This window comes from Astyanax mexicanus, chromosome 18 (assembly GCF_023375975.1).
Source record: "Astyanax mexicanus isolate ESR-SI-001 chromosome 18, AstMex3_surface, whole genome shotgun sequence".
NCBI lineage: Eukaryota > Metazoa > Chordata > Actinopteri > Characiformes > Acestrorhamphidae > Astyanax > Astyanax mexicanus.
In genome coordinates this window covers 6,316,052-6,341,383 of record NC_064425.1, presented here as the reverse complement: position 1 = coordinate 6,341,383, position 25,332 = coordinate 6,316,052, and the positions used below count along the sequence as shown (strand labels likewise).

Here is a 25,332-nt window from a genome sequence, read left to right as displayed (position 1 = left end):
AGCTCTGAGAGATTCCACTGGGAAGGATTATTGCAGTATTTTGGAGGGTCTGTTCATTCAGAAGAGCATTGAGGACAGACACTGGCCATTTTTTTTAAATCCAAACGTTTAAAACACATTTCTGACAATATGCCAGAAGAAATGTGAATTAAGCTGTGTTTCCATTCACTACAGTTATGCGAATAAACTTTACATTATGTTACTGTGACCGGGAGTGGACGGTAAACAAGTGAAGAGGAGTTATTTTATTTAGTTGCATACTCTAAATCAAGATATAGTTTTATATCTTGCTTGTAAAATTAGCATATATATAGAGAGATCTATTTAAAGCTTATTATTGATGAAAACCCAAAAGTCAGTATCTCAAAAAAAAAATGTAATACTGTATAAGACCAACTGATACTTTTGGCAGTGTGGGCAGTGTGCCGAGTCCTGCTGGAAAATGAAATCAGCATCTCCATAAAAGTTGTCAGTAGCAGAGGGAAGCATGTAGTGCTGTAAGATTTTGTGGGAAAACAAAACTGCACTGACTTTAGACTTGATAGTAAAACACAGTGGATCAACACCAGCAGATGACATGCCTCTCCAAACCATCACTGATTGGTGGAAACTTCACACTAGACCTCGAGCAGCTTGGACTGTGTGTCTCTCCACTCTTCCTCCAGACTCTGCTCCCTTGATTTACAAATGAAATGTAAAATTTACTGATGATCAGTGATGGTGATAGTGATATTGTTTCAGTGATATTGTAATTTTGTGAGATGCACTAGTAGATAAACAGTTCTAGAAACAATACAGTAAGAAGTTGCTGGTGGTAATCGGTGTGGTAATTCAGTGAGAGGTCTGAGGGGGGCGGTAGTGAGGATACTGAGCTGTATTATATGCTTTAGCTCGGCGCTGAAGAAGTCCCATCAAAACACAGGAGAGAAGGCGTTTCCGTGGAGATTTACAGCTCTGATACAGAGTGAAATGATTTCTTCTCATTAATATAAATAACCCGCCGCTGCTGCCCGGCTGTGTGAGCAGGTAATCACCCTGTGTTTCTGGATTTAACTCTGTTCCTCAGTTTATTCAGCTGGAAGCTCGTATCTGCCTGTATTCGGCTGCTCAGGTCTGAAGGCAGAGAGAGGATGTTGACAGCTGGACCCACAGCAGGAACTCATCATGCTGCGGGTTTTACTGCGCTTACAGCTAAAATACAGCCAGCTAAAGAGGAGACAGCTAGTTAAATAGTGATTTAATCAGTTAATGACCCGGGTAGACCAGTTTAATAACGCTAGTGAGCTAATTAGCTAAGCTATTCAGTTAGCTAACTTAAGTTAGCTGTTAGCTAACTAATAGCTCAGTATCTGATTATCAGTGTTAAATTCAGCTATGAAGGTAATGCTAGCTAACACGGGACCCGGTAAAAACGAAATCATTAGGTAAATTCGTTTTTAGTTAATAGATATTTAAAGCTTTAACTACATAATCTCAATGTTTTATTTATGTACTCAATAAAGTAAAGAGTTATGTTTACAGTTAACTAGCTGTTAACTATGTCAAACCTGAATTAAATTAAATACAATTTTATTTTATTTCAATAGCCATTTTTACAACAAAAGTTGTCACAAAGCAGCTTTACAAAGAAACACAGTGATGGAAAAATGTAACTAAGAACGCTGTTTTCTGTCTGTAATGCACAGAAAAGAAGACTCTTATATTCTACTATATATATATATATATATATATATATATATATATATATATATATATATATATATATCAAATAAATCCAGTTAACTAAAATATATTTAATTAAATAGTTGTTTTTTGTATTTCCACTGCATTGGAAACCTGTGTAACATTTTATATTTAATATTGATCTTTTTTATTTCATAAAACATCCCTAAACACTTAAAAAAAACGATTAATCCTGACCCCCCCCCCCACTAATAAAGTACTGAAACTCTGCACTACAATGCACAAAGTACTGGTCCCTTCCAAACGGACTTGCACTACACAACACCTGCACTACTGATATACTTGCACTGTCTATACGCACTTTAATTCCACTTAATTAAACTGTGAACTTTAAGGACTTACGCACCCATTCACTTTACCAGCCTTAAGCTATATACCATATACTGTATTTACACTACTGTTATTTACTATTTTTACTGTCATTCCATCTAAATCACCATCAATATTGCACTATTGTCTTACGTATGTTTATTGTGTCTTGCTGTATTGAACATATAGTGTCTCCCACTCTTTTATATTATAATTATATATCTATTTTTACTTATTTACTTATATTTATATATCTATTCCTCCCCCACACTGCACCTTGTTTTTGTCTCATGTATGTCTATTGTGTCTCTGCTGTATTGTACACATAGTGTCTCCCATTCTCCTTTATTATATCTATTATCTGCACTTGCTGTAAAATTGGGAAGGAGAGTAACGTAATTTCAATTCTCTGTATGTCCTGTACATATGCAGTATTGACAATAAAACTACTTGACTTGACTTGACTTGACTTAATGGTGTCCTTCCGCCATCCATTTTTATTGTTCTTTGTGAAATACAATATGTCTCTCTGTGTTGTATTTGTTTACACTAGTTAAAAGTAAAAATCCAACTGCCTGGGCAAAAACCTTGTCTTTTTTTTTATTTATTTTTTTTAACTTTCTGGACATGGACTACCCACCTCTGTGTAAGTAACTATAGGTTTACATAGGATCTCCGGTGGATTTTGTGTTTTACAAAGACTCTAAGACTAGCTCAGTGGCTGAAATCCTATCGCAGCCTCGTATGAAGATGATCTGTGCAGAGACTCAATAGAAGTTGAGACAAATATGAAGTTTTGAGGAACAACAGCATTAACAACTAGGGTTTAAAAAATACTCCTGTTTTACTCTTTATGTAAAAGTGTAAAAGTACTGGTTTCAAAACTACTTAAAGCAGGGGTGTCCAAACTTTTTTGTTAGGGGCCAGAAGGAGAAATAAATGTGCTGCCACGGGCCACAGACTCTGTAATAAAACAAATAATGAAATATACCACTTACTATTTTCTTGATTACCACCATTTTCACACCATTTTACTTGAGTTACTATCTTTATCTATCTTTCACAGTGTTGTGTAAACTAAGATTTTTCAAAATTTTCTTAATATTATACTCCATTACGGCAACAATCTCGCAGCTTTTAGACTTTTGGCTCGTTTTCTGCACTACAACTGTACAGTCTCGTTGATTTTAGACTCTTTGGCCCGTTTTCTGACACCTAATGTTCAAACTTTGAATCTCACATTATAAAAACCTGCTGTATAGCGGGCCAAATTCCATTTTATTTCTAAAATACTTTGCTACAAATGGCTCGCGGGCTGTAGTTTAGACACGCCTGACTTAAAGTATAAAAGTAAAAGCCTAAGCTTTTTTATTTTTAAACCCTAGTTGTGAATGGTGTTGTTCTTCAAAACTTTTGTAAAACAGTGCATATACTAGATATGGACGTCAGTGATGGCCCCCATCATGGGTCATATCTGATTTGTACTCGGTCAGAGATTAAGGTGGGCTGTAATGATTGGGTCATCCAACTGGTTGAGAGTAAATCACGTGAACAATTCCGCTTACAGTCTATTGCCTATGTGACATAAGCATGTTGGCAAGAACGATGTGTTGATTTTATGATTTTCTGTTCACTTCACAGCCTCCTGCTCGTACCATGTCTCAGCCTGAGCATCTTGCCGCATCCCCCAGCGGGGTGGCCGAGTTTATGGTGCAAAAGAAGCTTCTCGGATTTGGGGCTCTCCTGGCCTGGATGATCCTCTTTCACCTACTGGTGAATGTTTGGCTTCTCTGTGTGTTCACCAGCCTCTTAGTGGTTATAGGTGGTTGGCTTGGATCTCAGGCTGTCCTCGACTCTGAAAGCGTCCTTCATCTGGAGCGTTTTGTCTCGCTGGAGAAGATCCAGTCGGATGAGGAGAGTGAGCTGGAGCTGGACCACGAGATCCAGAACACGGTCAGTAAGATCATACGAGACTTTGTCTCTTCCTGGTACAACACAGTCTCTTCGGAGCCTGAGTTTGAGGAGGAGGTGCACAATGCCATGATCTCGATGGCGATGGAGCTCAAGCGGCGGGCGAAGAAAGTGGACAGGAAAGCTTTAACCATGAGGACGTTGGATCTCTGTGGATGCCATCTCCAGTGCTACTTGAGAGCCAAAGAAATCAGGGCTGAAAATGAAGGCAAGGAGGAAAGTGGAGGTGCTGATGAAAGCCTGTGGCGGGAATACAGCACAGCCTGCACACCTTATCCAGCTCTACAAAGCCCTGCCATAGAAGTCAACTACGCAAGAGCAATTGTTGACTTGCTTTTACACGTTCTTGTCCCTCCACCGCATCTTGAAACAAGAACGGGAAGATTTGTGGTGTGTGAACTTATAACCTGCAAAGTTCTCCTGCCTTTAATTGCCAAACTGTCTGATCCAGACTGGTTAAATATGTTGATTATAGAAATCTTTACTAATTCCAATAAGCCACAGCCTAGACCAGTTAAGAGGGAATCTGTGAAGAGAGAATCTCCATCTCCAACACCAGTGGTTTCAAATCAAGATGATTCCCAGCAGGATCAGGAAGTTCCTCCTTCTTTACCCCTGAAAGTCAAGCCAAATCTCCCATCTGTCGCCGACACACCAGAACTGGCTTCCTACGACGTCATTGACTCTGCAGAGCTCTACTGTCCACAGAACGTAGAGGATGAAGAAACCAGACAAGTCGAGTCATTTCCTTCTGCAAATTATCTAAGAGATTATCCAAGACTTGCGAAATCCAATCCATTCTTTCAGGAAACTGACTCTGACCTGGAGTCCCCTCTGAACGATTATAAAAGAAGCTCCTTAGAGTCCCTGGTTCTGATTGGCACAGAAGAAGCAATCTCAGAAAGACTCGTAGAGTGCCATACCCCGGTAGACGGTGTGCTAGACCTTGAGGAGGAGTTCCGTGTCTATCCGAACGCAGCAGAGAGAACATATCCCAAGGTGGTGGTCTCGGAGGTGCAAGATCAGCCTTCCAGTGCTACTGAGGGAGCAGAGGAATTGCCCTCCAGTCTTTGCGCTCTACAGGAACCTGAGAATAGTGATACAAAAATGGACACAGAGCTGACGGAGGCTGATCAGTCAGGGGCGTTGAATCCCAGTGAGCTTCCTCTAACGGATTCTCTGCAGGCCACCTCACCATCAGCTGGAGCCATGCCTCTGTCTCCTTTCGCATTCGAACCCCTCAGCAGCCCTGAGGGTCCAGTGGTTATTCAGAACCTTCGCATCACGGGAACCATCACAGCGAAGGAGCACAGAGGAACTGGATCACACCCGTACACTCTCTACACTGTGAAGGTGAGTGTCCATCTTTTGAATCTGTCTAGTCATAAAATGTCTAAAAAAGACATTTTATCTGGAAAATAGAAAATAACCAGCTTCTGAAGAGATAAGAAAATGAACCAGAGCGTTAAAAGTGATGCTGAAAGCATTTAAAAAAAAAAATTTCATTTAATTTATAAGGGTAAAGGGTAAAAATTAATACAAACTGTTGTCACTGCCTCTGTTTTTTCATCTTTGGCTCTTTCTCACTCCATGATGTACATAACATCACTCAATCACACAATATAAGACTTAATTATATGATGTATTGTTTAGTATAAATTATTTTCACTTATTTGGCTGAAGAACATTTTTCGAGCAAACATTTTAGGTTGCCAAATATTCACAAATTCTACAGTGAACACAATGGCAGTGCAGTGCAGTGCAGTTCAGAATGCTTTTCTGCTTAACGAGTAAAGCTAAAGTTTAAAAAAATTAAGAGACCACTTCAGTTTCTGAATCAGTTTCTCTAATTTTGCTATTTATAGGTTTATGTTTGAGTAAAATGTACAACTTTGTTTTATTCTATAAACTACAGAGAACATTTATCTTAAATTTCAAATAAAAATACTGTCATTTAGAGCATTTATTTGCAGAAAATATCTTAGAAATGGCTGAAATAACAAAAAAGATGCAGAGCTTTCAGACCTCAAATAATGCAAAGAAAACAAGTTCATATTCAAAAATCTATATTTGGTGGAATAACCCTGTATTTTAATCACAGTTTTCATGAACCTTAGCATGTTCTCCTCCACCAGTCTTACACACTGCTTTTGGATAACTGCTGGTGGAAAAATTCTTGATTTGATGGCTTGTGATCATCCATCTTTTTTTCTTGATTATATTCCAGAGGTCTCTTATTTTAGACCACTTATATATAAGAAATTAAACATATTACTGCTGCAGTAATTGTTTGTCTTTGCTGATAATTCACAGTATGAAACAGCTATGGACTCTGAGAATCCAGGCACACTCCAGCCAGTGGCTTATCACACGGTCAGTCGCCGCTATAGTGAATTTCTGAACCTGCAGACGCGCTTGGAGGAGAAACCAGAACTGCGCAAAATCCTAAAGCGTGAGTTTGTTTACTTTACAGAATGTAATATTGGATAATTTTCTTCGTTTTTCATACAATTATATATCTTTATTATCTTGTCATTTTAGATGTGAAAGGACCAAAGAAAATCTTTCCTGATCTTCCTTTTGGAAACATGGACAGCGACAAAGTGGAGGCCAGGAAAAGTTTGTTGGAAACGTTTCTTAAGGTGTGCTGTCAGAAACTCATATCTCTGAATGTGTTGTATTGTATAGTTTGCACATTCTGCACATTTGCCTGAACTAATTTACTGTGCTTTCTGTTGCAGCAACTTTGTGCCATACCTGAAACTGCCAACAGTGAAGAAATGCAGGAGTTCCTTGCTCTTAACACTGACGCAAGAATCGCTTTTGTGAAGAAGCCATGCATTGTCTCTCGCATAGACAAGGTACTAAAGAGCACAACTAAAATACATTTTTATATTTATGTACTATACAAAAATTATATATTTACAGCAACACAATAACCATTAAAGTTAAAGGAAAGCAGCATCATGGAAATATTTGAGCATGCGCTCTAATTAGCACTCAGTTATCCAATCCAAACTACAAAAAAATCAAGAGTCCCGTATTTTTCACACTATAAAGCACACTTAAAATCCTTTAATTTTTCCAAAATCATCAGTGCACGTTACAATCTGGTGCGCCTTATGTGTAAAATCTATTATATAAAGGAGTTTCAGTAAAGTTTCTCCAGCACCAAGGCTGGAGCAATATTAGCATTATTAGCACTAGCTTTTTCGTCATTCAGAGGTTGGTAAATCGGACTGTAGTCTGTGTTAAAACAAGATACGTGGGACGAAACGCTACCTAACAGCACCCTGTGTTCCTCAGTGTAGCGCTGTCAGGCATCATTTACTAGCACTAAGTGCTGCTAGCCGTGACTAGCGCTGCTGCTAACTGTGGCTAGTGCTGCTGCTAACCACGGCAAAATACTGGAAAACTAAGCTTATTGTAAATAAACAGAAGCACTTTACTCACCCAAGTAAACAGTTTTCAGGAGAGAAATCTGTGTAGAACTTTTTTACATCCTTTTTTATATATAAGAATTACAGTTTTGAGACCTACTGAATTAGAAGGGAAACATGCCGACACCTTTGTTCCTTACTATTGTCGCCTAAAATGCACCTTATAATCCAGTGTGCCTTATGTAGGAAAATGGACCAGAAAATAGACATAGACATGATAGTGTGCCTTACAATACAATGCACCTTATTGTCCGTAAAAGAAAATACGGTAAAAGAAAATGTGATGGGAAATCTTATTACTGAGTTGAAATCCAGCTCTCATAATCTGATTTCTTACTTAGAGTTATAGAGTATACTGTTTACATTTATATAGCCTACTGCTTATTTATAAACTACTGATTATTTGTTATAAAAGTACCTGTTTTACCCTTAATAGAGCAAATCATGTTATTTGAATTTTTTAATGTGATAAATAAATAATAAATGATACAGCAGCTTGTAGAACTCTCCTCTATATCTACCCTTCCCTCTCCAGTCACAGCTTCGTTTGAGTGCAGCTCAGGTGTGAATGAGAGTGTGTTATTTGTGAATTTGCAGATGGTGGTGAATGTTATCGTGGACACCCTGAAGACAGCCTTCCCCCGCTCAGAGCCACAGAGCCCCACTGATGAGGTGGATACTGAGCCTGATGGGAAATTATTCTGTGACAAGAAATCTAAGTATGTGGATTTGTGTGTGAAGAGGGTTAATTTTATTAACAATGTGGTACCACTTTAAAATAAGACTACCTTTATAAAGGGTTTATAAATGGTTTACAATTAGGTTATTAATGGTTACTAATTAGGTACCTTATATCTACGACCGATTACTTCCACACTTTGTATAGTTTTTGTATTTATATGTATATATTTATAAATCTCTTTTTAGAATTTTATAGTCTAGAGTCTTATATTTATTACTTTGCTCTCTTATTATACTACCTTCGGGATCAATAAAGTATCTATCTATCTGTCTGTCTGTCTGTCTATCTATCTATCTATCTATCTATCTATCTATCTATCTATCTATCTATCTATCTATCTATCTATCTATCTATCTATCTATCTATCTATCTATCTATCTATCTATCTATCTATCTATCTATCTATCTATCTATATGTGTTGTAAATGCCTTATAAATCATTAATAATCAGTTATAACACAAAAGTAGAAAGGGCAACAATGACCTGTTGTTTGCCAAATAGTGAACTATATTACACAGTTATCTACATTGTTGCCCTTTCTACATATGTGTTATAACTGATTTATAACGTATGTGTTTTTTAAATGATTTTTAAGGTATTTACAACCTAATTAGTAACCAATAAAAAAAAACTAATTGTAAACCATTTATAAACCCTTTATAAAGGTCGTCTAATAATCCGTTATAACACATGCATAGAAAGGGCAACAATGACCTGTTGTTTGTCAAATAGTGTAACTGATTATTAATGATTTTTAAGGCATTTACAACCTAATGAGTAACCATTAATAAACTAATTGTAAACCATTTACAAACTCTTTATAAAGGTAGTCTTATTTTAAAGTGGTACCAACAATGTTAAAATCATTTAGTTAATAATAACAGTGTGTAGTGTTGTGCAGTGCGGCCTGTTCTGAGATTCTGCCGCTGTTTGTTTTCAGGGCTAAGATGCGTTTTGCCAGTAAAGTTACCCCTGCTCTGAATGTGTCTGATATGAGGCCTAAAGTGGTTTACTGCTTCGGCGAGGGCAGCACTGTGAGTGAAAGAGCTTTCATCTCATTCTGTCTGTTTTTATTTTGTATACACTGGAGTGACACTGATTTAAAAATTATTTTCCAAACCCTTAACTGGATATAATGAATCTATTACTTAAAATACAAAGCCTGACAGCATTTATGTCTTGCTTTCTTAAAGAAAAATCAATTATGAAGCTATGATTTAAATTTTCGATTAAACTCCTTTTTAACATCCCAGCAGACATACCAACCATACACAGTAAATGTACCTCAGCTGTGCTATTCTAATCATGAATTTACTTCAGCAGGCCTATTCTAGTCATACATTTAGCTACATCAGCTGTGCAATTTTCAATTTTAGTCATGCATTTATGATTGCAGTTCAATTTTTTGTCTTAATGGACCTCTTCAGCTAACACTGTCCTAGCAGATAGATTTTAAGGAGGAAGAAAACTTAGTAGATTTGTATTAAGTTTAAAAAGAGATGCTTTATTGTATTTTATTTAATATGTGTGAATAGTGCGTAACAATGATTTTAAACCTTTCCACCGTAAGTGCTTTTATTGCCATTATCAGCCAAGTATTATGGGTTGCCAAATATTTGTTGCATTCCTCTCGAATAAAAAGGGAATTAAAAATCAAATCATAATCCAATAAACCAATGTTAACTATGTTTGGGTTCACTGTGCATGCACCGTAACACACTGATGTTTTAGGTGTAAAATATCTACAGCTCTTTAAGGCCTGGAAGGTGCAGCTAAATACGTTCTGAGCCTGTGTGTGTAGTAGGGGTGGGCAATATTATATCGTATACAATATATTGTGACACAGAAATATCATGATATTAAAAATCCATATCGTGATAATAGAGATGTTCTGTCTTAAAAGTAGTCTATTATTTCCTATGAAGCTTTAAGTGTATTTATTGTATAATTGTTTTAGTTTGCAGTTTATATGCATGCACTAAATATTCTGCAATATTTTTTGCTGCATTATATTATTTTATTTTATATTATTTATTTTTCCACATTATGATTATACTGTTATACTATTATACTATATTCCTGAAATGAATAAATTATTTTAGTTATCCTATATCGCCAAGTATATCGTTATCGCAAAAATACCCTGAAATATTGTGATATTATTTTAGAGCCATATCGCCCACCCCTAGTGTGTAGCATCCTGTTTCTCTCTCTTTTAGCTTTTAAACAGCCTCGCTGTGAACGGTGTAGAGAGCAACATCCTGGAGCGAGAGAATCTCTTGAATAAGACACAGAGCAGAGATGGAGATGGAGAGCGAGAGGTCAGTCTCAGTGGGAAGGGGGATGTGGAGCCCTGCGCATGTGCAAAACTGAAGTTACAGAATTCAGTTGCACAGGATGAAGGTAAGCTATTTGCTGCAGTTTTGCTTCACCCAGCCATCCTAATATGGTGTGTAAGAATACCTGAAATTTTATTTCAATACTAGGTCTTGATATTACAAGGAATGATTATTACTGTTGCACCTGTACCCTTAGAAGACATGTATTATAAAAGTTTCATGCCAATTTATTTCATGTCCTTAGGACAAAATACAAAATTGTTTACGCTGTTCTGTATAACAATGTTTTGCATCTACCAGGAGTTACGGTGTTACATTGTACTGCGTAGTATTTCAGCTTTTGTTTGTTTACTAGATAAAACACCCACACATCATATGTTTTCATTGTTTCACTGAAATAAACACATCCTAGAAAGCATCAGTTCTTTTTAAATTCTAATATGCCCCCCAAACAACTGCAGTTTTCAGTGTATAGTACATCCAGCATCCATCAACAGACATACTAGAGTCTATTGGGTCCTGTTTCTATATTTTTAGATGGTTCCAGCCTATAATAAAACAATAGTGTGTAATAAAGTAAAAGTTGTAAGCAACAGCAAATCCTACAGCACTTCACGCTTCCCTCTGCTGACAACTGTCATGGAGATGCGGATTTTATTTTTCAGCAGGACTTAGCACAATGCCCTCACTGCCAAAAGTACCAATTGGCCTTTTATAATATTCTAATTTTATGAGACACTGATTTTTTGGGGTTTTCATTGGCTGAAATCAGTAATCATTAACAATAGAATAAATAAACGCTTAAAATAGATCACTCTGTGTGTAATACATCTTTATAATATACGAGTTTGAAAATACTAAAATAAAGTAACTTTTCAGTTATATTAATTTTTTTTTTGAACTGCACTTATCTGTAATAATGAGAAACCCTAAGGACTCATCTTTTTATTTTTTCTCACTTTCCTCAAATTAACATCTGCAATAATATCATAGCAATTACCAAATGATTTCTAACAGTTAATAAATAATAAACCCACTAATATTGATTGAATAAATGTAGAAGACAAGAGGACACTGTAGTTTAAAGATTGTAGAATCTCCAATGAAATTTTCTTTGCCTATTCAATGTGCAACAAGATAAATGCAGTAAATTTAAAGTTAATAAAATGTTTACATGTAATCCTATTGTTTCTCTTATTTACTAGAATTTGATTAGAGGACAAAAGTAAAATAAACTGAATTATAGTACTTTATAGATAGAGAATCATGAGAGTATAGTCTATGCTCTGTAGAATAGTGGGGAATTGATGTGTAATAGATTTCTGCTGCCTCGAGAGGGCAGTATATTTAAACAAAGCATCAGTACTCCTCAGGCCTGCTTACTGGAACTGTGTATAGATGTGTTGTTTAAAATATCAGTTAAATTATTCCAAACATTACTTATCCTGTCATTAAAACAATATTTGTATGTTTTTCTTTTCATTTCTTTCTCTGTGGTGGCAAATAATACAGTTTTAAAAATGATCTGTTGGCATTTTCTGACTTAAATGGTTTTAGTGGCGGTAGATAGTGGCAGAGCACATTTTTTCTGCTTCTAATACATCAGCTTCAAAGACTGACTGTTCACTTGCTGCCTAAGATGTAAATCCTGTTTCTAGAAAGGTGTTATTATAACCAGATAATCAATATCATTCGATTTGCATTCAAATTAGTTGTATTAATGTTGTGGCGGATTAATGTAAGATAATCATACATTACTTTAATTCAATTTAAAGCATTCTCCATACAAAATTCCTTGTTTGTTCAACAGGAGAGACGGTGCTTGCTGATATGGCCTTGAATGTCCTGTGCTTGCTGATGAAGGAGCAGTGGAGATGGCTGTGCACTGAGAACATCCAGAGGAGCATCAGACTACTGTTTGGGACCCTCATAGACCGGTATGATACCCACCTACCTACCTGTAGCAAACATACAGGGGTTGGACAATGAAACTGAAACACATGTCATCATTTTAGTGTGGGAGGTTTCATGGCTAAATTGGAGCAGCATGGTGGCCAATCTTCATTAATTGCACATTGCACCAGTAAGAGCAGTAAGAGTGTGAAGGTTCAGTTAGCAGGGTAAGAGCACAGTTTTACTCAAAATATTGCAATGTACACAACATTATGGGTGACATACCAGAGTTCAAAAGAGGACAAATTGTTGGTGCACGTCTTGCTGGAGCATCTGTGACCAAGACAGCAAGTCTTTGTGATGTATCAAGAGCCACGGTATCCAGGGTAATGTCAGCAACAGTACCACCAAGAAGGACCAACCACATCCAACAGGATTAACTGTGGACACTGGAAGAGGAAGCTGTCTGAAAGGGATGTTCGGGTGCTAACCCGGATTGTATCCAAAAAAACATAAAACCACGGCTGATCAAATCACGGCAGAATTCAATGTGCACCTCAACTCTCCTGTTTCCACCAGAACTGTCCGTCAGGACAATAAATTATTGTGGTCTAAAACCAGATGTTTCAGTTTCATTGTCCAACCCCTGTAGATTGTTCAGCATTACACTCTGCGTGGCTTTTAAAGGTCCAGCAGGCTAAGAGCTGACACTATGATCAGGAGATCGCCGGTTCAAATCCTGTTCATGCAGCTTGCCATCTGCTGCCGGAGCCCTGAGAGAGCACAATTGGCCTTGCTCTCTCTGGGTGGGTAGATGGCGCTCTTTCCCCTCATCACTCCAAGGGGTGTTAGTCTTCACCCTCCTGGTGTGTTCGGGCATTACTAGTGATAGGGGGAGTCCTAATGAGTGGGTTGGGTAGTTAGCCTTGTAAACTGGGAAGAAAATGAGAAAAACAATTAGAAATAAAATTATATATAAAAGTAGAGGTGCTTCCAGTAGATCTTTGAGGGATTGCATAAAAGAAAAAGATTTTCACATTTAAAGCACTTTTACTTTTAAAAATTTGAACAAGTTATTTAAGGGCTAATTGTTTTGCCTTAACGTCATTAAAGGTCAAGTATTAATTTAGTTTACAAGTTAGTACATTATGTATGTTCAGATGATCATAAAGGACTCATAAAGAAAAAAAGGTCCAGCCAGGTTTGACATGCTGGAGCTCTGCACGCCCAAATACACATTATTAGCTTAAAAACAACAAGCTTCTGCTATCATGTCATTACAAATAATGGTAAATTTTCTATATATCAACTTTAATCTACTATGATTATTTGCAGTACATGAAATTGTTGTTTTTTTACCCAAAATTGGACCAGTGAAATTGTTTTCACCTCAAGTTCACATTAATTTAATCACATATTGGCGTTAATAATAATAAGCTCCGCGACTGCGTTTTATTAAGGCTTTAAGGAGAACATTTGAAATCCTCAAAGCGCAAAAGATTGACTGTGAGCCACGAGCAGCCTTAGTGATTTTATTTGCAAATTATTTGGAGCGGTGACGCAGTCTAGACAAATATTTTTGAGCGAGGTTTCATTTAAAATGCTAGTCGAGATTTGCTGCTCCATTTGCGTTCAAAATAATCAGACATGATTTGAGTTCACATGGCACTTTTATGTAAATCACACTTTTTGAGGGTATAGAACGTGCTCCCGGCCGATCGAGCCGTAACCGCTTGTCAGTCTGCGCTATTCTAATCAAGGGCTGAAAAGCCTTGGAGCCTTTTTTTCAGCACGCTGGTCACGGTCTGCATGAAAAATGTTGGCTTGAAAACCACCCTTGTAAACAGTGTCCAACATTTTGCATTTTGGCCTGGCTATTAAAGCAGTAACTGTATGGTGTGGAAAGTGGGACAGTCGTAGAAGAAAATGTTCCCCCTAAAACAGATGTGTGGAAAGGGCCTCGTTTTCAGCTACTGTTTGCATGCTCGACTGGCATTTACTGATAGGGGAATTTATGACCAGTGCCATTATCCATTATCTTCGGATATTATGCAGTTGGGGTCGTTCAAGTGTTTGTATGCGCTTATCATGGACGTGAGTGCTAGGGCAGTATGCAATATTGGACTTTCAGTGATTGCTTTAAACTGTCCTTGTTCTGTTCCAGAATAATGACAATATACAGCTCTAGAAAAAAAATAAGAGACCACTTCATTGTTGTTTTATTCTATAAACTACAGACAACATTTCTCCCAAAATCCCAAATAAAAATATCGTCATTTAGAGCATTTATTTGCAGAAAATGAGAAGATACAGAGCTTTCAGACCTCAAATAATGCAAAAAAAACAAGTTCATATTCATAAAGTTTTAAGAGTTCAGAAATCAATATTTGGTGGAATAACCCTGTTTTTTAATCACAGTTTCAGTTCATGCATCTTGGCATCATGTTCTCCTCCACCAGTCTTACACACTGCTTTTGGGTAACTTTATGCCTTTACTCCTGGTGCAAGAATTTAAGCAGTTTAGTTTGGTTTGATGGCTTGTGATCATCCATCTTCCTCTTGATTAAATTATAGATGTTTTCAATTTGGTAAAAACTCATCATTTTTAAATGCTCTCTTTTTTTCCAGAGCTGTATGTTTATATGTTTAATAGAATAAAAACAAGAAAGTTTCTTATTATAAGTACTGTTTAAAGTTTTAAGAACACAGCCCAGCTGATATTTAAATAAGTGTCTCTTAGGTGGTTTTCTGGTCCAGTTCTGGTTGGATATTTGACCACTCGTCTTGGCAGAATTGGTAAAGTTCAATTTCCTGTCTCATACCTGACTTTTATACACGCTCCACATATTTTTGATAGGGATGAGGTCAGGACTCTGGGAAGGTCTTTCCAGAAGCTTGATGTCGGCCTGCTTTATCCATTCCACCACCGCTGTTGATGTGTCGGGAACACCCAGTTGTGTCCACATGTCTAACTTTGGCTATTTACATTTACATTCACATTTTTCAGCATTTAGCTGACGCTCTTATCCAGAGCACCTTACAAGATTAGTCCTATTACAGAGGTGGTTCAGTGTAGGGTTAGGAGTAAGACTCGTATTGGTGTAGCACAGAATAGTCACCCAGAACAGGAATTGAATCGCAGTCTGCTCACTGGCAAGTAGTGGTGCTATACATTGCGCCACACAGGTCAGAGGCTGAGGTGATCTTTTTTCATTATTGCCTCCACTTTTTTGCAATTTAGCAGTTCCACAGTCAGTAAACAGCATTAGAGCATTATGTGACCACCCCCACAACCATGCTTAACAGTTGGTGCAGAGTTCTTGGGGTTGAATACCTGTTGTCAGATTATGTGCTAGTTTTTTTTTGCAAGAGGGTAAAATGACACAATGGTAAAGAACAATACATTTCTGTCCATTTCTTGCATGAGCTAGGTCTGTCAGAGCTCTAATATATGTATATTCACTCACCTCACATGCCTTTTGCATTCATTTAGTCCCCTATGGGCAAAGCTAAAATCACTATTACAAACTGTTGTTTTTTTGTACAAATTGTTTTTTACTTTTTTATGGATATACTTTTTTTTTTATAAGTTTTGATGGGAACCTTGACGCTCTTGAACGTATCCCATCCTTGGGTGGGGGGGGGGGGGTCTTCCCGCCCACACTAAAAACTGATTGGCTGAGTCACAGACTCTCTGAGAGAACAGGCCAATCAGAACCCTCTCTGTTTTGCATGTGCTTCATGAAAATACACACAAGGGGAGAGCATCAGGGAGGCGTTATTGATATGCAGTAGACTCCCGCGTCTTCCCAGAGATTCGGAAAGTCTGTGTTTCCGCCAACTTCTTTATACTGTGCCTGGTTGCCAAAAGAGCACTGATGGTGCCAACTGGGATACCAGCTTTAGCAATCTAGGAGTGTGCATGATCTACACACCAAGCTACAACTGAATCTGTATGCCTCCATGCTCTGTAATTTCTCATCTTGTGTCCAGATTTGAGTATTTAATCAACAATTTTTAGAACCAATTGAAAGCCTTTTTTTAATGTTCTCATAAAATTTGTGATATTTTTAGGTCTGACTCAACCTGAAATCAGACAGAAGCAGTTAGTTCAGCAGTACATAAAGAGTGTTAGTGTGTGAGTGCTGTGAAATGTCACTTCTTTCACCTGCTGCTGAGTGCCGTTTTTATACCTGAAGCAGAACATAAACGCACTCGTGAGGGATCGGTGCTCTGGGGACTGATGACAGCTTGAAGGAAATGAGGGCTGTGTGTTTTAAAGCTGTCAACACACTGCTTATCCTTCTCTTCTGTTCCCGTTACCTCTAAATTAACCACTGCTCTGGGGTCAGCCATCGTGCCAGAGAGGCCTGTTTCAGTTTCCCCCTGCGGCTTTAGCTTTCTACTTAGCTTAAATTAAAGTTCTTTCTGTCTTTGTTCTCACAACCTGTTAGCATAAGAGAATGGGACATCTTGTCCTAGTAGATTTGCAGAATGGATAAATTATCTCGTAACATTTATATCTGTGGCATTTATAAAAGTCACAAACAACACTAATCACGTCAGTCATTCAAGCAACCCTTAATTTCTCTTGGAAGAACATTGAGAAACTAGGAATATACACGTTCACCCACTCATTTCCAGGGCATTATTTGCAGTGTTTTAAGAATGTAAAAAGATGAACATTTGAATTAAATTGAATTTATTTGATAATTTAATTACCATGAAGCAACACTATGTAAATTGTTTACATTAAAACAGCAACATCAAAATGATTGTGATGCTCCACTGACACGTAATGAGGAGAATAACACTGCTATCACCAATACTCTGGGCGCTATAAACCATCACTGATCATCAGTAAATTTTACATTTCATTTGTAAATCAAGGGAGCAGAGTCTGGAGGAAGAGTGGAGAGAAACACAATCCAAACTGCTTGAGGTCTAGTGTGAAGTTTCCACCAATCAGTGATGGTTTGGAGAGTCATGGAACTTTAGAGATGCAAGTAGGACAGTGTTCATGTGAAACTGCAAAGTGCTGTGTAACCAGTTATATTCATGAAAACATACTATAATGATACTCTACCACATCAATTCACATGGGATATGGAACATTTCCTATTCAATAATAGTTTTGTATCTTTCAGCTTGTCCAGAAAAAGCAGGTCCTATAGTGGTGTCTTGAAAAGGTGAATTACACTTTCCCTAGGAGCAGAAAATTATACTTTTCCACTCTGCAGTCTGCACATTGCTAGATACTGTTAGAAATTTGGCTTTCAGGAATCAGGAGTCAGAATCAGGAATCAGGAATCAGGAGACAGATTGAGAGATGACTTGAGTTTATTCTCGTGCAGACAGAAAATCTACACGGGCACAGCTTAGTTGGTCGTTGCTCCCTCTGTGTCCGCCTGACTAGTCCATGTGACTTGTCTGTCTGTTACTGTCTGAGTGAGACTCTCTAGACTGAGACTCAACTAGACTGAACTACTAAGACATTTCAGTAAGACTTTACATACAGTAGAAACTGCTTTGAACACAGCAGGGGGAAGAAAGGTAGGGGTTTAGGTAGGAGTATGTGGGGGGTGTCTTCATTGGGGGTTGATGGTCATCAGATGGTAGTCACCTTAGCTGGGATTTCAAATTACCATATAAATGACTTATAAACAAAGAAGGCAATGTTGAGACAGATGAGCATCAACTACCTTTAGCAATGATATCAGTGTAAAGGGGAATAGGGAGGTAGGGAGCGAGTAAGTTTAGAACCTAAGGAAACTCTCAATGTTGAAACCTTAATAAAAGTACAATTTGTTGTTGACAGAATCTCTCAATACAAAGACACAAGCAGTAAAAAGCAAGTGTTTAAAGCAACTTATAAAAATTTGTTTGCATTTTTTCATACTATAAGCCACATCTAAAATCCTTTAATTTTGTCCAAAGTTCGACAGTGCGTCTCATGTAAGGAGCAGTAAAGTCACTGCTAAAGTACAGCACGAGGCTGGAGCAGTATAAGCATTAGCTGATAGTTGCAGCGCTAGCTCTTTCACCGTCTAGAGGTGAGTATATTGGACTGTATATTGGACAACTCAAGTGGCGAGACCTGCTGAATTAGTCCATAATCACATTTATATTAAAAGATAAACCAAGAGTGACACTAGAGTCTTTTAGTGTGTAGGTTTATCGTTGAATGTGGGTGTGATTTCCTCTTTCAGAGTTGCTAAACAAATCTTGCCAGAAGCCACTAGTCACAATCACACCAGTTACCATTCATTGCTGTCCACTGTGGGAGATGATGCCTTCTAGGTATGATTGTATTCCCAATCCAGAGTGTACACATGTAACACTGTAGATTAAAAAATTTTAAGATAACTGTTACACAACTTACTGAGGAGTGGATGTTCCTAAGCTGTCCTAGTCAGAGTTTTGAATTGATTTTATGATCATAATGACCATTTAAACTCTGCTATTTCTTGAATCTTTGAGTGAAAGTGAATCTTCCTGATCTTCTCCTGTTGGGGCAGGATTCGTGCAGTGTTCTGAAGCATTCTTCTCACGTAGGTAATTAATTCATTGATTGATTGATTAAAAAATTCCAACTTTGAAACTAAGTGTTCCCGTCTGCTGGATCACAATGGCACTGATACTCGTTTACTGATGTTAGGAGGTATTTTTCTTTCCACTGAACTGAGCGGAGCCATTTTTTATGATCTCTTTCGGGAAGCAAATGAGCCTCTGGTTAATGAATGCGGGGCTTCGTCGCTTCATCAGGTTTGTTATTATTAGACGGCTAATACTTCTCACTGACGCTTTACCTCTCTTGTCTAAATGATGAGGTCTAGAGTAGCGGTTGGTCGACCGCAGAGAGCTTTGAGCTGCCTATTTTCACAGCGTGTCAATATTCTATCCTCTGTTTCTCTGTGTGTGTGTGTGGTTATGGTTATTATGGTTATGCTGGAGTTATGCGGCATTAGGACGGCCCTCAGGAACCTCCTACAGATGTAGAGTTTTTTTTTTGTTTTAAATCACGGGGCTTCTAGTGGGGATGGGAAGGAATGGAAAAGAACGTTACATAACGTTGTCATTGGTCTTGCTGCGGTGTCACAGCCCGAGCGAGCGTGCATTAATCTCTCCAGCAGAGCCGTTTGCACTGTTTGGATTGAGCCGATATCAGAAGAACCTCTGTGTTAAATCTTGCGGAGAGACGTGTTGGCAGTGGCAAAGCGCCATCTCGCTGGAATCGGCTGGAAACCATCCATTCAAAAGTGTCGCTACAAATGCCAGCGACGTGACGAACTGGAACTGTGGAAATGCCACAGAATCCCCTGCTTTTGGAATTCATCTATCACTTCAGAATTCGGGACTCAATCGATCTTGCGCTTGGCTCGAGCAGCTGCCTCTTCCTCCATGCCAGAAATGATTAGATCCATCATGTACAGCTCTTGGACAACATGGTGGTCTCATGGGGTCTGTAGAGGATACTGTTCGATTCCTGGAAATGGCATGACTGCAGACTCGCGCTGGAGTAAATTTAGCCTCATGCTGTAATCCCGCTTCTCAGAAGCAACTACTGACTTTGCATCACAAACGCAAACACAAATGTGTTTTCCTGCCTATACCTGAACTGAGCAGCTTAAGAGAGCTTTAGCATCATGTAAATGTTTAGGCTCGTTCTAATCAGAGGCATAGTTTTATCATGACATTTGTTTTTCCAGTCAGAGATGCTGGGTCAGTTCAGTGAGACTCGAGGCCGATAATGAGGGTTTTTTTTTTTTGTTGCCAAAAAATGGATGTGCTGTAGTGTAGAGTAAGTGGCATCTGTGTTATAAATAATAATTGATATAAATATATTCTGTTCCAGACCAACATCTAATCTGCAGCTGTTGTCTGTTATCTGTTGTCTTGATTTAAAGATTGCAATCAGGCAGCCTTAAGCTGTATGATGACTATTCAGAATTTGACCTGTTTTTATTTATTTATTTGTATAGTGTGTACCACTAGGCAAGGCAAGTTTATTTGTATATCACCTTTAATACATTGAGGCAAGTTTAAAGTGCTTTACATACTGTAAACAGGGATACAATTTAAAGACATAAAAACAAAATAAATGTGAAAAAATACACAAAAACGCAGTAAAAGCTAAGGAGAGATTATTAAAAGATAAAAAAAAAAAGAATAAAATGAATCCTTTAAAAGCAATAAAAGTTAATCATACGGCATATTTAAAAAAATGTTTTTTTCTTGCCTATCGCATGTCAATACCAGAACTGGTGAGGTTTTCCAGGACTGCCTTGTACCAAAATACATTTCTACCAAAATACATTTCAAAATGTGTCATAAAATATCTGGTATATAACCCCACAGAAAAAGAGGTACTTTCCGACTGTACTTTCTGCAGTAATAGTACTCTAGGCACTTTTATGCATACATTTTGGATTCGTCCGTGAGTATCGATGTTCTGGAATAAAGTAATTGGAATTCTCTCTTCATTAACTGATACCAATTACCCAATAAGCCCGTCTCTGCATCTTTTACTTGTTAGTGTTACCTTTCCCATGGCAAAGAGAGTACAGACATTTTGGTTGGCAGGCCTGACAGTCTGTTTAAAATAATTGTTCAACACTGGCTTCTGCCCTATTCGCTTTCTCTTATTTACTGCTTACATTGTTTTTTAGATATTCTTCAGTGGCTTCATGCTGTGAAGATACGCCAGCAGCTCATTTACGGGAACAGAAATTAGATTTTATTTTATTCTTTATTGAGTTTATTGTTGATGTAAAAGCTGGATTTGCACGCTGCAGCATGTCCTACATGGCCAAGATAGGATTGGCGGGCTGAGTGTTGACTGTTTGTCAGGGTTTAAAGCGGCCAGTGGCGCACCTGTATTTCCAAGATAGCAATATGCCAGATATTTACCTGAACACACCTCACTTCTAGACTACCACGTACATCGGTGTAGATTTATTCCTAAACTCCGACACTAATTGAATGATTTAGGAGTGAAACTAGACTGTTGGGTGTGTAAGATAGCAACAAATACTTCAGTGTAAAATAGGACCTCAGGTCTTTTTTGTTTTTCATCTTCTATTGTTTAAAAAGTTACAGTAACTCTCTATATGTCCTATAATTTGTCCTATAATGAGTCTGGAAGTCCGAAACATCTAGGAAAAAAAATCACACTGCAGACAAACTATACCAAATCCGGTTGAAACTCTGGTCTTTTTGTCTGGATTGTGGTTCGCTGCACCTTTTGCACCTGTTCTTTTGGCTCCGATGGTCTGCACTAAACACCACGTAGGCGTGAAAGCACCGTTAGATATGCAGCTGTGGTCTATGAATCCTTTTTTCTACTTTGTGTGAAGATGACATGCGTTTATAAGCCCACGAGTGAAATGGTTTACATATTGTCCTGTCAGATTCTGTTTGGAGTGCATAAACTATGCCTTCCGCTAGTCACAATGATTTGCGTTGCTGTTAATTTCATCCTGTTTGGATGCTCCGCGACAGTGTGACAGTATGTAATTAGGCATATTTTCTGAAATCGACCCACACTTAACACAGAAAGGAACATAAGGAAATCATTTGGTTCTGTGTCTGTTCTTTCTAGGGACCATTACTGTTCCACAGTCAAATTTATTTTAGCTGTACTTATTCCAAAAGCTCGATTTATCATTTAAATTAGTACACAAATGACTCCAGTATAAAACATTCTGGAAGGATGTGCTTGGCTTGCTCTCCAATCTGCTTAAGTTGTTTGCAGGTTTTTGTAAATGAGTTTTTGTTTGTTTGTGTGTCGGAAATCCTTTTCGTCCGTTCAGCTGTTATTTTGCTCTATACCAGTTTATCAATGTCTGAAGGTTACAGATTTCATTCTGCAGAGTACAGAGAGTACACACTGACCCTTTAATGAATTTCCCCCCATTCCAGGCCATTATGCTAGTGAATAAACTCATATTCTAATCCATACTATAAGAAAAAAGTTGGTAACAAATCATTGTAATTCATATATACATACAGAGGTTGGACAATGAAACTGAAACACCTGGTTTTAGAGCACAATAATTTATTGTGGTGACGGACAGTTCTGGTGGAAACAGGAGAGTTGAGGTGCACATTGAATTCTGCGTGATTTGATCAGCCGTGGTTTTATGTTTTTTGGATACAATCCGGGTTAGCACCCGAACATCCCTTTCAGACAGCTTCCTCTTACAGCGTCCACAGTTAATCCTGTTGGATGTGGTTGGTCCTTCTTGGTGGTATGCTGACATTACTCTGGAGACCGTGGCTCTTGATGCATCTCAAAGACTTGCTGTCTTGGTAACAGATGCGCCAGCAACATGTGCACCAACAATTTGTAGATGTAAAGCCATTGCGCATGCAGCGTGAAGCTCAAGGATTTAGCTCATGATTTTATTATTTTTTTTATAACACAGTGTCATAATTCGGAGCAGATTAGCCTTTACTTCATAAATTTGGGTACCATATTGTTATGTATTGTATTATGTTATGTATTAGGGGCACTTAAAATCCTTTAATTTTCGCAAAAATTGACAGTGCACCTTATAGTCTGGTGCGCCTTGTGAATTCTTCCATTCAGGTATTAAGGAGCAGTAAAGTCAGATGAGTATATTAGACTGTAGTCTGCCTTTTTACTGTGTTACCGATCACTATTAGCACCCTGGATTACTGGAACTCACCTTTAGACAAAATAATGTAAACCTTCTTCTTCTAATGTCAAATTATTAAACTATGTGTCATGTCGTGATAGATTTTCTTATCATATAGACAATATGCTTTAATTTGTACAATTAAGAATTATATCAGTGCTTAAAGAACTCTAAACCAGCTGTACATTTCATTGCAGAGAGAGTGTTGATCAAATCAGTGTGCTGCGCATGAAAGAATATTTGAATAGCAGTTTTTTAAGAATCTGCCACTGCTGATGCGCTTCTTCTGCATGTAAAAAAAATTAGGATAAATTATCTATTCTGAAATTGTCTTAAAATTGTATAGTATAATATATTTACCATTTCTTTTAGTTCTGTCACTCTGCGTTTACACTAGAACGTGACCAGTTGCTTGTGTTGCCTTGTGCTTAAAAATAAATTGATTTTAGTAAGACATGGTGAATGTTATTTTTTAAATAACATTCAACAGTCATTTTTAGCTTGAAAAATAGACATTTTTGAGGGAAAATAGGGTATAAATATGAGGAATCGCTTGTCCACTTTATTCTGCAGCTATGACTCCTGAGCTTGCTAGACTCTTGGCCAGTTTTTGTGATTTACCTGTGCTGGAAACGCAGCCGGCCCATGTTTTACTCTTAGATGGTAGGAATGAAATGCAAATGGAAACAAAAGTTCAGAGAGCAGAAGCTTGAGGACCTCGGACCACCTTGTATGTGATAGGTCCAAAGAAATGTTAGTAGCCAATCGGGTTAGAATGTCACTTCACAGCATCAGAATTAATTTACATAAGGTTGAGAAATTTCAATTCTGTGTCGCTTGTCACTCGGCCCCTTTGTCACTTCCCACTTCTTTCGCGTCACGGCGACAAATCGCACCCTGCCATAGTAAATTAATGCTCGCCTGTTGCTTTGTCCCCTTCCAGTGTGAACGCAGGGTCAGTGTGTGATTATGTACTGTTTATATCGATATTGGAATTTTGTTGCTTTATCAAGTTTTACCCATATCATCCAGCCCTACTTTAAATATATTTATATGTTTTGCATTTGTCTTTTTTTTTTTTACCATTAATTTAATTTGCAAGCGTTATTGGAGTGGATATTGATCTCCTGCATGACTAAATGTGTATCCACCCCAGTATTGATGAATTCTGTATTGATGGAAAGCAAAGTTGTTGGACTTGATGATTAATTTGCGAACACAGTCCAAAACATTGCTTAATTCATTTTGTGTGGTTTCACGCCTGTTGTTGTTGTCATGTCTTGAATTCAAGAAACTGTCATAAATGCTGATGAATTAAACCAAAATTACTCCCCAGTGATGCTGGCTGGAGGGAAATGCCAGAGTTTGAGCTGGAATCTGCTTCAGTTGAAACCTCACCCAGTCCTGGGGATGTGCTTTTGGTTGGGATCCATTTTAAATGTGACCTGTACCTACTGCAGACTGTCAGAAACATCAGATCACCGTTTCGAGTACTCACCAGCAGTCGTGCCACAGCGCTTGGCGTTAATGAAACCGCTCGGCGTGCTGGACGAGACGCCAGTGAGATGGCATGATAGCTTAGGGAGAGAAAGCTGAGATGACTGTTGCTCACGCTTCAGTGCAGACACACACACAGCCAGCAGTGTCTCAGAGGACTGCTGATTGAATCCAGCGCCTGTCGCTGGTCCAGCACCAACTGGACTCGGGCCTCTGGGTCTGACCATTTCTCTAGAGTAGATGCTACGAGTTTTGAAATGGAATTTTCAGCATGTGGACGCTTATATCACAAACCCAGAATGTGTGGCGGGCATGACTCCGACATGACTATGAATTTTGCAGTTTAGAAAGCGCCAGTCAGTTTCTCTGTTCTCCTGTGTTGAGTATGTCTGGACTGCTATCATTTGTCATCTCTAAATGCATTCTTCAACTCAGACTTTTAACTCAGCATTTTAACAAGATATATAAGATACTTTAAAATAAGATATAAAATAAATAAGATAAAAAATAATAATTTAATGGTAATATATGCACTAAAATTACACAATACAGAAATAAAAAATGTGTGCTCCATGTGGTCCAGCGGGCTAAGCGCTGCCACTATGATCAGGAGATCGACAGTTCGAATCCTGGTCATGTAGCTTGCCATCGGCTGCCAAAGCTGTGAGAGAGCACAATTGGCCTTGTTCTCTCTTGGTGTGTAGATGATGGCGCTCTTTCCCCTCATCACTCCTAG

General features: G+C 38.1%; 1 protein-coding gene across 1 annotated transcript in view; it reads left to right on the top strand.

Moving 5' to 3' along the window:
* Positions 1-888: 888 nt before the first annotated feature.
* The window catches only part of snx19b (sorting nexin 19b), a 49,950-nt gene continuing 25,506 nt past the window's right edge, over positions 889-25,332 (top strand). Inside the window, exons 1-9 of the mRNA XM_007231036.4 lie at positions 889-1,026; positions 3,694-5,376; positions 6,337-6,475; positions 6,565-6,665; positions 6,765-6,884; positions 8,061-8,182; positions 9,147-9,240; positions 10,426-10,609; positions 12,356-12,482. Coding sequence (XP_007231098.3) covers positions 3,709-5,376; positions 6,337-6,475; positions 6,565-6,665; positions 6,765-6,884; positions 8,061-8,182; positions 9,147-9,240; positions 10,426-10,609; positions 12,356-12,482 — 2,555 coding nt within the window. The 5' untranslated portion in view covers positions 889-1,026; positions 3,694-3,708. The remainder of the gene's footprint in view (positions 1,027-3,693; positions 5,377-6,336; positions 6,476-6,564; positions 6,666-6,764; positions 6,885-8,060; positions 8,183-9,146; positions 9,241-10,425; positions 10,610-12,355; positions 12,483-25,332) is intronic.